Source organism: Oncorhynchus kisutch, linkage group LG23 (assembly GCF_002021735.2).
Source record: "Oncorhynchus kisutch isolate 150728-3 linkage group LG23, Okis_V2, whole genome shotgun sequence".
Lineage (NCBI taxonomy): Eukaryota > Metazoa > Chordata > Actinopteri > Salmoniformes > Salmonidae > Oncorhynchus > Oncorhynchus kisutch.
Window position 1 is genome coordinate 17,124,781 of NC_034196.2, and position 13,076 is coordinate 17,137,856.

At 42.9% G+C, this 13,076-nt stretch overlaps 1 protein-coding gene across 9 annotated transcripts in view; it reads left to right on the top strand.

The window, feature by feature from the left end:
- The first annotated feature begins 5,614 nt into the window (after positions 1 to 5,614).
- Positions 5,615 to 13,076, top strand: part of LOC109868635 (glutamate receptor ionotropic, NMDA 1) — a 35,756-nt gene continuing 28,294 nt past the window's right edge. For 8 of the 9 annotated variants that reach the window (XM_031802268.1, XM_031802272.1, XM_031802269.1 and 5 more), the window contains exons 1-3: positions 5,615 to 7,564; positions 10,370 to 10,504; positions 10,876 to 11,052. In XM_031802268.1, the coding sequence (XP_031658128.1) occupies positions 7,316 to 7,564; positions 10,370 to 10,504; positions 10,876 to 11,052 (561 nt within the window). In that variant the 5' untranslated portion in view covers positions 5,615 to 7,315. The remainder of the gene's footprint in view (positions 7,565 to 10,369; positions 10,505 to 10,875; positions 11,053 to 13,076) is intronic. The other variant, XM_031802276.1, reaches the window with a different exon arrangement.

Consider the following 13,076-nt stretch of genomic DNA (forward strand, 5'->3'; position numbering starts at 1 on the left):
TTGTGTTTGCTCTTGCATTATTGCAGTTGTAGACAAACTCTTCTAAAGCAAGCTTTAATGTGTTGAACTGAGTGGAATGCTCAGTGTACTGCTTGGCCACTAGCACTTCTGGAAACTTGGGCTTATCACTGTGAAAGTGCTTATCGAGGTTGGTTTCGCTGACAGAGAGGCTAGCATTACGTCAACACTACTGCCTACTTTCACATTGAGTCAAGCTTTGTCCAGGTAGAGTGTTGTGACTGAACTTTCTTAGCTAAGAGATCTGGGTTGTACATGCCACTGGAATTCTGCTCAGCCTAATCTGAAACTTGACACAGAATACTGTTTAGTTTTATCTAACAAAATATGGATGGAATAGCGGGTGACCTTGAAACGGGGCAAGCAGGGAACGACATGACACATGAGGAAATGATTTGTTCTGTTGTTGGAGCAAGGTGTCCTGCAGTGTTAAGTATGGTTGAGGAAACCAAGGAGGTAGAGAAGGAGAGGGACCAGGGAGAGGATGGCTCAGTGAAAAAGCCCCTGCTTCTACAACAGCATGTCCTGGGAGAGGTCAAGCAAATTTGCAGACCAGTCAGCCAAACAGGGCCAGCGGACGGGGCTGACCAATATACATCTGTTCAACAAGAGCTCCATTTTGACAACACAGAGCAGCCTCAAAGCAAAGGGACAAGTGTCGGGAGTCAAAGAAATAGCGACAACCTAGGGGACAATGAGTGCCCCATCTGCAGTGAACTGTACGACTCTCAGGGAGACCATCGGATGGCATTGTTGAACTGTGACCACACGTTGTGCCATTTCTGTCTGGCCACCATCCTTAAGCGTGCAGCAGATCCTAGCCGGGTGCAGTGCCCCTTATGTCGACAGAAAACTCCTCTCCTTCACTGGGAGATCCAGAGGATGCAGGAGGATATGATGTACCACCAGGTCAGTAGCTCTGAACGTGGACTCATCATCACAGACACTCTGCCTGAGACCATTCCAGCCCCACGACTCTGCTTCGCCATGGAACAGAGGCTGCAGACTCGCACGGAGTCAATATTGCTGTGTGGATGCTGCCTGTACCCTCCTCGTCTGATGCAGATGATGAGGCAGATGCAACAACACTGTCGATGCTGCTACCTGATATTCCTGGTGCTTCTCTTCCTGATGGAGATGAGCTGTCTGCTGGTTGTCTTCCTTCCTGTTATTGTGCTAGTGTTGTTATTCACTCTAGTGAAGTAGATAGTTGGTTAATCTATACACATTAATCTCCTCTAACATCCATTGTATTTCATTATTTATAACAGTTTTGTCTGTTTTACCAATGGGCCTTTAGTTTTACAATCATCAATGAACCATGTGTTTCTCTCAAATTTCTCAATAAAGGAGGAATCCTCCATGGACCTTGGCATAATATTAGACTGGGATTGAGTGATTTTACCTAAAGGATACAAATGAACAGTGGAACACACTTCTTGGAAACATGGTGAAACTGCATCCATCTAAGGATGAACAAGGTCAGAGTGGCTTAAAAATAGCCTAAAATATTTCAGTGCCTCTCTTGCAGTGTCTGTGCCTTCTGTTTTCCCTCTGTCCTACTTTAGCAGTTTGGAAATCTTCTACTGTGTGTTCCTCCTGTTTATTCCTAGCCACTGTAGTCCAGCTTGTTGTATTTTCATGATATGTACTTGGACGTTTTCAATAAGACTGAGTTGGTAAGAAATCCAGGTTTTAGATGCTTGATTGTTCTGACATTTAAATTGTGTCAATTACACTACATGTCACCTTTTGAATTATGTATTTGTTTAGTTCAACCCCGAATCAAACAATCAGTAGGTAAGCAACCTCTAGTCCATTAAAGTATATGTAACGGATGTGAAACGGCTAGTTTAGTTAACGGTGGTGCAGCGCTAAATAGCGTTTCAAGCGGTGACGTCACTTGCTCTGAGACCTTGAAGTAGTAGTTCCCCTTGGAAGTAGTAGTTCCCCTTCCCCGCGGCTTTTGTGGAGCGATGGGTAACGATGCTTCGTGGGTGACTGTTGTTGATGTGTGCAGAGGGTCCCTGGTTCGCGCCCGGGTATGGGCGAGGGGACGGTCTAAAGTTATACTGTTACATATACTGTTACATATACATCTACTAAATTCATGTTTTCTGACAAACAGAACAGGAATACTGCCGCTGGGTCAGGGCCACAGAAAAAAAGGGAGAACTGCTCATCAGTAATTTATGCAGGAAACACATCAGACATGCATCTTCAGAAGGCACGCTTAGGCAACCCGCCTCTATGAATTACAGTACTCTATTTATGCTAACATATTGACAGCAGAAGAATGCTTTACTCCCACCTCTCAATCAACTAATGTGGCTAAACGGTCACAGAACTTGATGAACACACACTCATGTAGATGAACTTAGCAATGCAAAGGGACACTGGTGCAATACTTTTCAGAATGTTATTTTAAAGGTGGACTGTTCCTTATTGGTTCCCCACCTGAAAGGAGTACCTGTGTTCTGCCACTACTGATTCACATTGCAACATGTAACTAAAGGTTATGGCTGGCATACAAATAGATTGCTGCCTGGGTATGTGTTAGTGTGTAGGAGGGACGTGTGTGTGTGTGTGTGTGTGTGTGTGTGTGTGTGTGTGTGTGTGTGTGTGTGTGTGTGTGTGTGTGTGTGTGTGTGTGTGTGTGTGTGTGTGTGTGTGTGTGTGTGTGTGTGTGTGTGTGTGTGTGTGTGTGTGTGTGTGTGAGAGAGAGAGTCCTTCCACTGTGTAGGTGGTAAGTGTATGTATGTACTTGTCTCCGTGTGGGTGGATGATCGTGTATGTGCATGTGAGAACTCTAGAGAGTGTGTGTGTGTCTCATTGGAGTGGAATGAGACTCTTGAGTCTGTTTGCTTGTATACGTCTGTTCTCCGCCAGTGCACATCATTATATAACGGCTGCATTGCAGGCTGGCCCTGCTGTATTGATGTGTGAGTGGTGGGAAGGTGGGTGGGTGGGTGGGTGGGTGGGTGGGTGGGTGGGTGGGTGGGTGGGAGGGAGGTAGGTAGGGAGGGAGGTAGGTAGGTAGGTAGGGAGGGAGGGAGGTAGGTAGGTAGGGAGGGAGGGAGGGAGGGAGGGAGGGAGGGAGGGAGGGAGGGAGGGAGGGAGGGAGGGAGGGAGGGAGGGAGGGAGGGAGGGAGGGAGGGAGGGAGGGAGGGAGGGAGGGATGACACTAAGGGTTACTACAGGAATCCAGCAAACAAGAGTCCTTGTTGCTGTTGGCCTTCACTCTGAGTGGCTCTCATTAGGCAGCGTTTAACACACACCCACAGCGCCACAGTCTAACAGCTATCCCATGGATAGTCATACTGTATATCTATATGGCTCTGAGCTATCTGAAAACCAGTCGTGCTGTTAAATTGTTCTATTCTTGACACCCGTGTTATGAAAGGTTACTTTATATGACGTATACAGTAATGTAGTTATTTAAACCAATCGAGAAGCCTGAGGCAGGGGTAATGTCCCTCCCCCTTTAAGATGTTGTCATTGATCTGAATACAATTTCATACTTAAGAAATCTATTGAATAAATGAATCCTACAGACGAAGAACCATATGTACTAATAGTTTTGTTTCCATTCCTGAGGAAACCACACACTTCATAAAAGGGCAATGTGTTTACTATGCCTAATTATGATACAGTGCATTCGGAAAGTATTCAGACCCACTGACTTTTTCCACATTTTGTTACTTTACATCCTTATTCTAAAATGTATTAAATGAAAAATGTTCCTCATGAATCTACACAAAATACCCCATAACGGTAAAGTGAAAACAGTAAAAAAAAAAAATTATAATACCTTATTTACATAGGTATTTAGACGCTTTGCTATGATACTCGAAGTTGAGCTCAGGTGAAACTTGTTTCCGTTGATCATCCTTGAGATGTTTCTTCAACTTGATTGGAGTCCACCTGTGGTAAAGTCAATTGATTGGACATGATCTGGAAAGGCACACACCTGTCTATATAAGGTAACACAGTTGATAGTGCATGTCAGAGCAAAAACAAAGCCACGAGGTCGAAGGAATTGTCCGTAGAGCTCCGAAACTGGATTTTTTTGAGGCACAGATCTGGGGAAGGGTACCAAAACATTTCTGCAGCATTGAAGGTCCCCAAGAACACAGTGGCCGCCATCATTCTGAAATGGAAGAAGTTTGGAATCACCAATACTCTTCCACCCAGCCAAACTGAGTAATCAGGGGAGAAGGGCCTTGATCAGGGAGGTGACCAAGAAACCGATGATCACCCTGACAGAGCTCCAGAGTTCCTCTGTGGAGATGGGAGAACCTTCCAGAAGGACAACCATCTCTGCAGCACTCCACCAATCAGGCCTTTATGGTAGAGTGGCCAGATGGAAGCCACTCCTCAGTAAAAGGTACATGACAACCCACTTGGAGTTTGCTAAAAGGCACCTAAAGACTCTCAGACAATGAGAAACAAGATTCTCTGGTCTGATGAAACCAAGATTGAACTCTTTGGCCTGAATGCCAAGCGTCATTTCTGGAGGAAACCTAGCACCATCCCTACGGTGAAGCATGGTGGTGGCAGCACCATGCTGTGGGAATTTCTTTCAGCGACAGTTACCGGGAGACTAGTCAGGATCGAGGGAAAGATGAACGGAGCAAGGTACAGAGAGATCTTTGATGAAAATCTGCTCCCTAGCCCTCAGGACCTCAGACTGGGGCAAATATGATCCTTCCAACAGGACAACGAACCTAAGCACACAGCCAAGACAACGCAGGAGTGGCTTTGTCTCTGAATGTCCTTCAGTGTCCCAGCCAGAGCCCGGACTTGAACCCCATCGAACATCTCTGGATAGACCTGAAAATAGCTGTGCAGCAAAGCTCTCCATCCATCCTGACAGAGCTTGAGAGGATCTGCAGAGAAGAATGAGAGAAACTCCCCAAATACAGATGTGTCATGCTTGTAGCATCATACCCAAGAAGACTTGAGGCAGTAATTGCTGCCAAAAGTGCTTCAACAAAGTACTGAGTAAAGAGTCTGAATACTTATGTTAGTGATATTTACGTTTTTTTTATATATATAAATTAGCAGAAATGTCTAAAAAATGGTTTTTGCTTTGTCATTATGGGGTATTGTATGTAGATTGATGAGGGATAAAACAATGTAATAGAATAAGGCTGTGACCTAACAAAATGTGGAAAAACTCAAGGAGTTTGAATACTTTCCGAAGGCACTGTATATCATCTCTAGCCTATTTGTGTGCCTCTCATAGAGGGCCATCTCTGCGTTCGTAATTTATAATTTAGTAGACAGTTTGATCAATTGTGACCTCATTTCCAAAATGTCTCTTTCATTTGAAAATATATGTGCACATGACATTTACATTTGCTAAACACACAACAGGGCTCACAGATTATTTCCTGCTAAATGAAAAATTCATTGACTATTGATTAAAGGAGATAAAACAGATTAGATTTAACCACTAATCATCTTGTTTATAAACAGCCCATCCCTTTTACAACCCTGGTTGACCTTATACAGTGAGGGAAAAAAGTATTTGATCCCCTGCTGATTTTGTACGTTTTCCCACTGACAAAGAAATGATCAGTCTATAATTTTAATGGTAGGTTTATTTGAACAATGAGAGACAGAATAAAAACAACAAAAAATCCAGAAAAACACATGTCAAAAATGTTATAAATTGATTTGCATTTTAATGAGGGAAAATATTTTTTCCCCTCACTGTAGGCTAGTTAACCCAGAAACATCAAATTTGTCTGGGAAACATGTGGGGTTTAATGTGGGCAGAAATAGGATAGGCTATTGGCAGGCATACATTCCAATTGCAATGGCATTTTGTCTAAATTAACCTAGGCTAGGCTACGATCAGTTTTCCAGTGTGATGCATAAAAGTAATAGCTGTGCCATAAGGTCTTTTATGTTCAATGAATTTGTTAGGTAATATGAATTTTCTGACATGTAACACTGTGGAGAGAGAGAGAGGCTTGTTTCCTAGGTTACCAGGATGGTTGAAAATTTGCTTAGCAAGACGGATATTCTTGTGCCTCACATGGTTACTTGGACACTTGGTTCCCTCTCTCCATTCAGACATTTCAAATGACATTACCCGACCCCACAATCGGACAAAACATCTAGCAAGTATAGACATCTGTCAATACACATTAGATAAAACGACACATTCATGTCACACTTTTGGAATTAGTCAAGATAAAATAGTTTATTCGACACTAATTTTAGATACAACTCAAGAAATTATTCAGGCATTTTTATCTCTATATATCCCCATGTCAGAGACTTGCAGTAGACAAGCGTCATAAAAGTACTGTGGTTATGTTGGAGCGTTGGAGGTTTGCAAGATTTGCAAGGTTGAAATATGGATAACATGGTTACATAATTGATTGGATGTTTGGATGTAAAGAGGGGGAGGTGTAACCTAAAATGGGTGGTCCTGGTCCACCTGGTTATGTGGAATTATGTTGATTTACAGTGCGAGCCAGTTCAACTGAGACCGGCGACCCATTTCAGCGCAATGAGCATGCAGGCTCGGGTCCATCTACTCGGTGCGCTGTAGCAATGCGGTTGGAGAAAAAAAAATCACACATTGGAATCATCTGGGTCACTGGATTATTTTTGTTCTGACACACAAATGTTTTCTTGATTGTCATTGATCCTCTATTCATAATCTAAGATGCGTGTCCTATAATGAATAACATCATTGATGAGATGTTGAAAACAAGATACATTTATGTTCTGTGATTAGCTTCATTTGTTTTATTTACTTTTCATTCTAGCAGCATAAGGTCAACGAAAAATCTAAAGGTAGACGGCGGAAGCGCGCACCACTGCGCGGGCACAGCTGTCAGCACCAAGGACAGCCGCAGCCCCAAGCGTCGCATCAGTCTGATAATCACTTCACAGCAAAGCCCCGCACAGAGCCCACGGAGGACCGGGAGAGCGATACACAGCGCATAAAGGAAAACGCATACACCGCAAAATATGCTCTGACTCGTTTCTATCGACATTGGAAAAAATAAAATGGTGGAAATTGACAAAGAAAATCAAAATGTTTCAAGAAAGGCTGCTGACAATTACGAAGATAATCCAACAGCGGTTGAGGTCCTGACCATGAACATTCCTCCGCATTTCCCAGCTGTCCAGATTTTCCACACTGTCTAGGAGGACGGTGGTTCCAGTCTTTTTAACCGGGTGAACCGTGCAGTCCAGAAGCCGGGCAAACCGATCCGCCAACACGAGGGAGAGACGCAACCGGGGTCCTCTGTGCGGTTTGATCGTTCACACGATGCGTCTGTTTCTGCTGGCGGTGTTCCTCTCGTGCTCCTGTGCGCGGGGAGGCTGCGAACCGAAGATAGTTAACATCGGAGCAGTCCTGAGTCAGAAGAGGTACGAGCAAGTCTTTAAGGATGCGGTGACCCAGGCGAATCAGATCTACGGGAGAGATAAATTCAAGTTGACCGCCATCTCCGTAACGCACAAACCCAACGCTATCCAGATGGCTCTCTCCGTCTGCGAGGACCTCATCTCTAACCAGGTATCTCAGGAGGGATCCGTTGTCCCTGCATGTCCCTGCATGGGTGTTAAATAATTAATTGCCTAATTAGATGAGCCATTTAGCCATCTATTCTATGCAAAATGTCCATCATATCAATCAGAACCATTTATAAGGCTAAAATTATTATGAAGCCTACTATATTTAAACTGTGCAAATTAGTATGAGGCCTATGCACACTATTGGGAGGGAAATTAATCGTCCTATTTAGTGTGATGCAGCATCATCCTGTGTCTGTTTCAGGTGAACTGGCTGACGTGAATAATAGGGCAGATGAGGTCGATATATTGTGATCAGTGACCACTTCATTTGCAATAAACAGACAATGCCATCTGTCTAGATTATAACCTCAATGCCTGCCTGTGAAACACTGTGCCAGTGCCACCTGCTTCTATTGTATATTTCAAGCAGATTGAGCTGACTGCATTTGATATTTTTTCCTAAACGAAACGTGTAATTTGTTACACAATTTTAATAACCAATACAGCAATGTCGTTGCTCTCACAATATCTCTTGGAGCCTAGCCCTTTAGGCTATGATAACAATACTATGAAACTGCGTCCTTTTCAGAGATCCGTCACCTCTGGTATTACCATCGAGCTTCCGAAAGAAAATGGAAGCTGAAATGAAATTATATGTCAGATATGCATATGACGTTGTTACATAAACAGTATACTATGTAATGAGTAACTACCAAACCTGAACTTGTGGCCTAACATGAAAAGTAAATGGCCTGAAAATGGTCTGTTGGACGTGGCCAAATCTCTATCCTCATATCTGTATCTTATTAGTCAGACAAAGCTATGTATTTAAGGGTTAATATAACCTATTCAATCAGATACGCTTTAACGACATCCGCATAGCAGTTGTTTTGGCGGTGTTAAGAGGTGGAACTGCATTGTCAAATCCACAAGCAGCTCCTGGCATTACATCTAAAGCAGACATAGCCATTGGCTGCAAGGAGTCACATTAACAGAAATCCCATGCAGTCTTGTTTACATGTTCAAACACTGGATTACACTGATTAGGATGATAGAAATTCTCCTAATTTAGTTAAATTATTTTTAAATTTGAGCGTAATTATTTCTATATTGCCTACACTTTCTCATTCTGAACTTCTAACATGAGTGGGGCGGGTGTGGCCTCACGACAATGATTGCTGCTCACCATTTTGACAGCTATGGGGGTGTCTGCTATTGCCAATTAAGGCTTGATGTGATTGAATCCAGGCCTAAATCACATCCAAAAGTTCTTATTTTATGATAGCAGTTAGATGGACTCGTGGGATACCAGTTTTATTTCTCTGTGTGCAGTATGAAGGAAATTAACAGTACTTTCACAAGCCAATGCTAACTAGCGTTAGCTCAATGTGTTAGCATTGGTTTGTAAAACTATAGCTCATTTTTCTTTGAAATGTATCCACAAGTTCACCTGACAACAAGAGATTAAATGCCAGAATCTTGCAAGTATCCCTTTAACAATGACAATTTTTGTACTGTTTTTATTTTCAACCGCTGACATTGCCGCATGCGTAACGGCCCACTGCATCAAAGCATTTGGAGGGTAGCAGTTGTGGTGCATGTCTGGCTGGTCTGACGTTATTAGGGGAGAAGGGTGTTTAGTTTGTATTATGTCAAATTATGATTTGATTTGAAATTGATAGTTTTAACTGTTTGGTTCATGTTCATTGCTAGAGATTAATGTATACTGATGTTGTATTGGTTCGGCACACGAGTGTATGGTATGCAATTGTTTTTGCCTCTAGACTGGAAAGAATAACTGGCTTTTTCACCTGAAGTGCGATTCTTCTTTAGGTCATTATAGCTATTGCTCAGGACATGTGAATACAACTTTTGCAATTGAATCCTAACAATGAAAACAACATTCATAAGTTATGTATTGTGATGTTATCCCTTTGAGAGTTGTTCCAACACTGAAACACATTACTAAAATCCTGGTCCATCACATTCACATTAAGCATTACGTTGCTTTGAAAAGCAGCAATATCATGTAGTGAAGAGAGCTGAGGTGTGGAACACCGTCTCCCCATCTCTCTTTCAAATTCTCACACTCTCTTTCACATACAGACGCACACATGCAAACACACACAGACACACACACGCAAACACACACAGACACACACACGGAAACACACACAGACACACACACACAGACCGTGTCCCTGGTCCTCTTCATTGTAATGATTGTAATTGACAGAAATGGTTACGTTACAAACACATCTCCCTTCGTTCCACGACATCTGAGTTCCATTCATCATCACAGAGGGCTTCAGGGATGAGAAACGTGTCAGTATTCTACATGTCAAATGCAGGAAACAGTGTCTGGTAACTGCATAGATGGAGATCTAACCATGTGAGAGACTCAATGAGAGGGTCTATGACAGATGGTAGATGCCTGGAAGCACTCTCTGGATGGAAGACCTCATTTGAGGCCCAACCATACGGGCTGCACGCACTAAACCATCATGCCTGCATGGTTTTTTTCTGCCTCAGTTGGATCAATGTTCCATTTTCAAGAATCCTATTCATCTAAGAATTGATATACAGTTGCGCAGTAAAAAGCTGTTTGTAGAGTGCCATTCAGCTTTGAGCCAAATAAATATATATCTACTGAGCAGTCATATTGCTAAATGAGGATAGTTTAAGAGGAGAAAGCTGATATGACATTTCCATGTCGCAGTGATGAATCAATATTCATTTTTTTTATCCTTTCAACTGTCTGTACAGGAAGTGTGGTTATCTTTCATTCCCATACTTGTGTCTGCAGGTGTATGCCATCCTGGTGAGTCATCCTCCCCAGTCCAATGACCACCTCACCCCCACGCCTGTGTCATACACCGCAGGCTTCTACCGCATCCCTGTGGTGGGCCTCACCACGCGCATGTCCATCTACTCCGACAAGGTGAGAAATTAAAAAGAGAGAGAGAGGGAGGGAGGGAGGGAGGGAGGTAGGGAGTGAGAAGAGAGAGAGTAAGAGAGAGAGAGGGGAAGAAGAAAGATGGGATAGACAGAGAAAGAGAGAAAGAGAGAGAGCGAGAAGAGAGAGAAAGGGAGACAGAGAGAGAGAGAGAGAGAGAAGGGGGAGGGGGAAATTATGGAGAGGTCCCTGGGAATGGAAACCGATAAGAGAGACCAATTCTACTCCACTACTTGGCTAGCTGCCAAAATAGCTAATGTAAGGCCTTATGAATGTGTTAGAAATGTCACCAAAACCGTGGATGACTAGCAAGTAACTTCCTCTCACTCATTGTTCTTCATTTTCTTTCTCCTCAGAGTATCCACTTGTCCTTTCTGCGGACTGTCCCCCCGTACTCCCACCAGGCTCACGTGTGGTTCGACATGATGCGAGAGTTTCGATGGAACCACATCATCCTGATTGTCAGCGATGACCACGAGGGGCGGGCCGCGCAGAAGAGACTGGAGACCCTACTGGAGGAGAGGGAAACAAAGGTGAGATGCTCGGGCTCGCAGGACCCCTAGTGCGTGTGACTGTGTGTGTGTGTGTGTGTGTAGTCTTTGTTTAACTCTCAAAGGCCTTCTATGTACTATATGTAACTGGTTTCCTTTATTTTGTGTGAACACATTTCTCACTGACCATTGTGTAAACATTGGCTAACATCATAATGCTAGAGACATCTACAGCGTCTAATGTGGTCTGATCTGAGTACATCTTTTACTCATCTCATGTTGCTTTTCACCATGGTCAAATTCTCCTGTGCCAATCCACAACGGGAGCCAAATAGCACATTTTAACCTGGGGCGTTGCAAAACATCAATGACTCTCAAACATAATGATGGTCCAGAGATCCTTCATGTATATTTGTGTTGTGATCTTATGTGTGTAAGGAAAGGAGATAATCTACCCAGTGTTATGCTCACTTGGAGGCGTGTAAAGTGTTGGATGGTTGACATGCAGTATATCAGATTTTCCTGAGACACTGTCTGAAAGACATATCTTTAGTTTTACTACATGTACATCCTTTAGCAGACACTTACAGGAGCACCATACAGGAGCACCTAGGGTTAACTGGTCAAGGGCACATCAACATATTTTTCACCTAGTCGGCTCAGGGATTCAAACCAGCATCCATTAGTTTTGCCTGCCGGCAAGGTCCTTGTCCTTGTCAGATAATGGACTGTGAGACCATGCAAGTGAAATGACACATATAAATGTTGTAACCATGAGCATAATTTTAGCCCATAGTCACCTCTGGCTCTGGGGCTGTGTTACTTGGAATGTAGCTAGCTCATTAATAAATGTGCTGATCCACCTAAAGCCTAAAACAGACCGGTGATCATGTTCCCTAAAGGAAAAGAGAAGGAACAATTGACACATCGTTGAACATACATTTAGTATGTTTCACCTCAAGATGTAGTTAAGGCTTTTTGTAATTAATGCGTGTTCTCTTCAGGGACTCCTTCCTGTAATTGTGTGACGGAGTGAAATGAGTCCTGATTTGAAGAGTAATTTAATCAGAGGCTGATGAAATGGTTCATTTGACACATGCTCATGATAATCCACACCAAAGGGAGATGGGACATTTTAAACACGTTGTGGTTAATCAGTTACTCACACATGATCAAGATTGATTAGGAGTTACTAAGTATAGTTTATGTCGATAAATCATCTTGTTATTAAGGATTATGACTTAATTGAATCGTATGTATGACTTTACCTGTGGAGTGGTATTGTCTATGGTAAAGACGGACATTACTGTAGATGAAAGAATAGTTGGTTAACTGATAGCTCCTTGTTCCTTCCTTCCTGGAATCCATCTTGTCCGCCCTAGACTATCTCTCTCTCTTATATACTGCCATAAACAGAGATTGGATAGATTTACAGTTACCAGATTGAAGGAATCTATCAATGTCACAGAAACCTTGATATGGTAGACACTACGATATGACGATGTAAGGCCGTATCTGTGTTCCCACAGTTAGAAGCTTGGACTGTGATTTTATCAGTGGTTGTAAGAAATAACTCAGCTTGCCAGGTTGGCAGAATGTTTGTCACATTTAGGGAGATGTGTCATTTCCTCCTTAATGAGAAATATTCTAGTTATTCACATTTTATATTCTGTATCGTGCAGACTATTCACACTGTAGGTCTTTGCAGGTTTATATGCTGTGCTGCTGTGACAAGCCACAGGGACAACTTGATGGGGTTGGTAGATGGATTCAGTTAGAATACTAACATTAGTGACACAACATACCATATCATACTAGACGGAATAAGCAAAAATAGGGCAGTCAGAGAGGAAATCCTTGGTGAAAACAACGGCAGTCATCTAGACATTTTGTTGTTTGTTGCCTAGGCATTATAATGCCACACAGAGTTAGCTGCAAGGTGGTGGAGGGTCTAGAGAATAATCCATTTGGGTTTTTACTTTTAAGTCATTTAGCAGACACGGTTATCCAGAGCCACTTACCTGATCAATTAGGCATAAGTGCCTTGCTCAAGTGCACATGCAGAG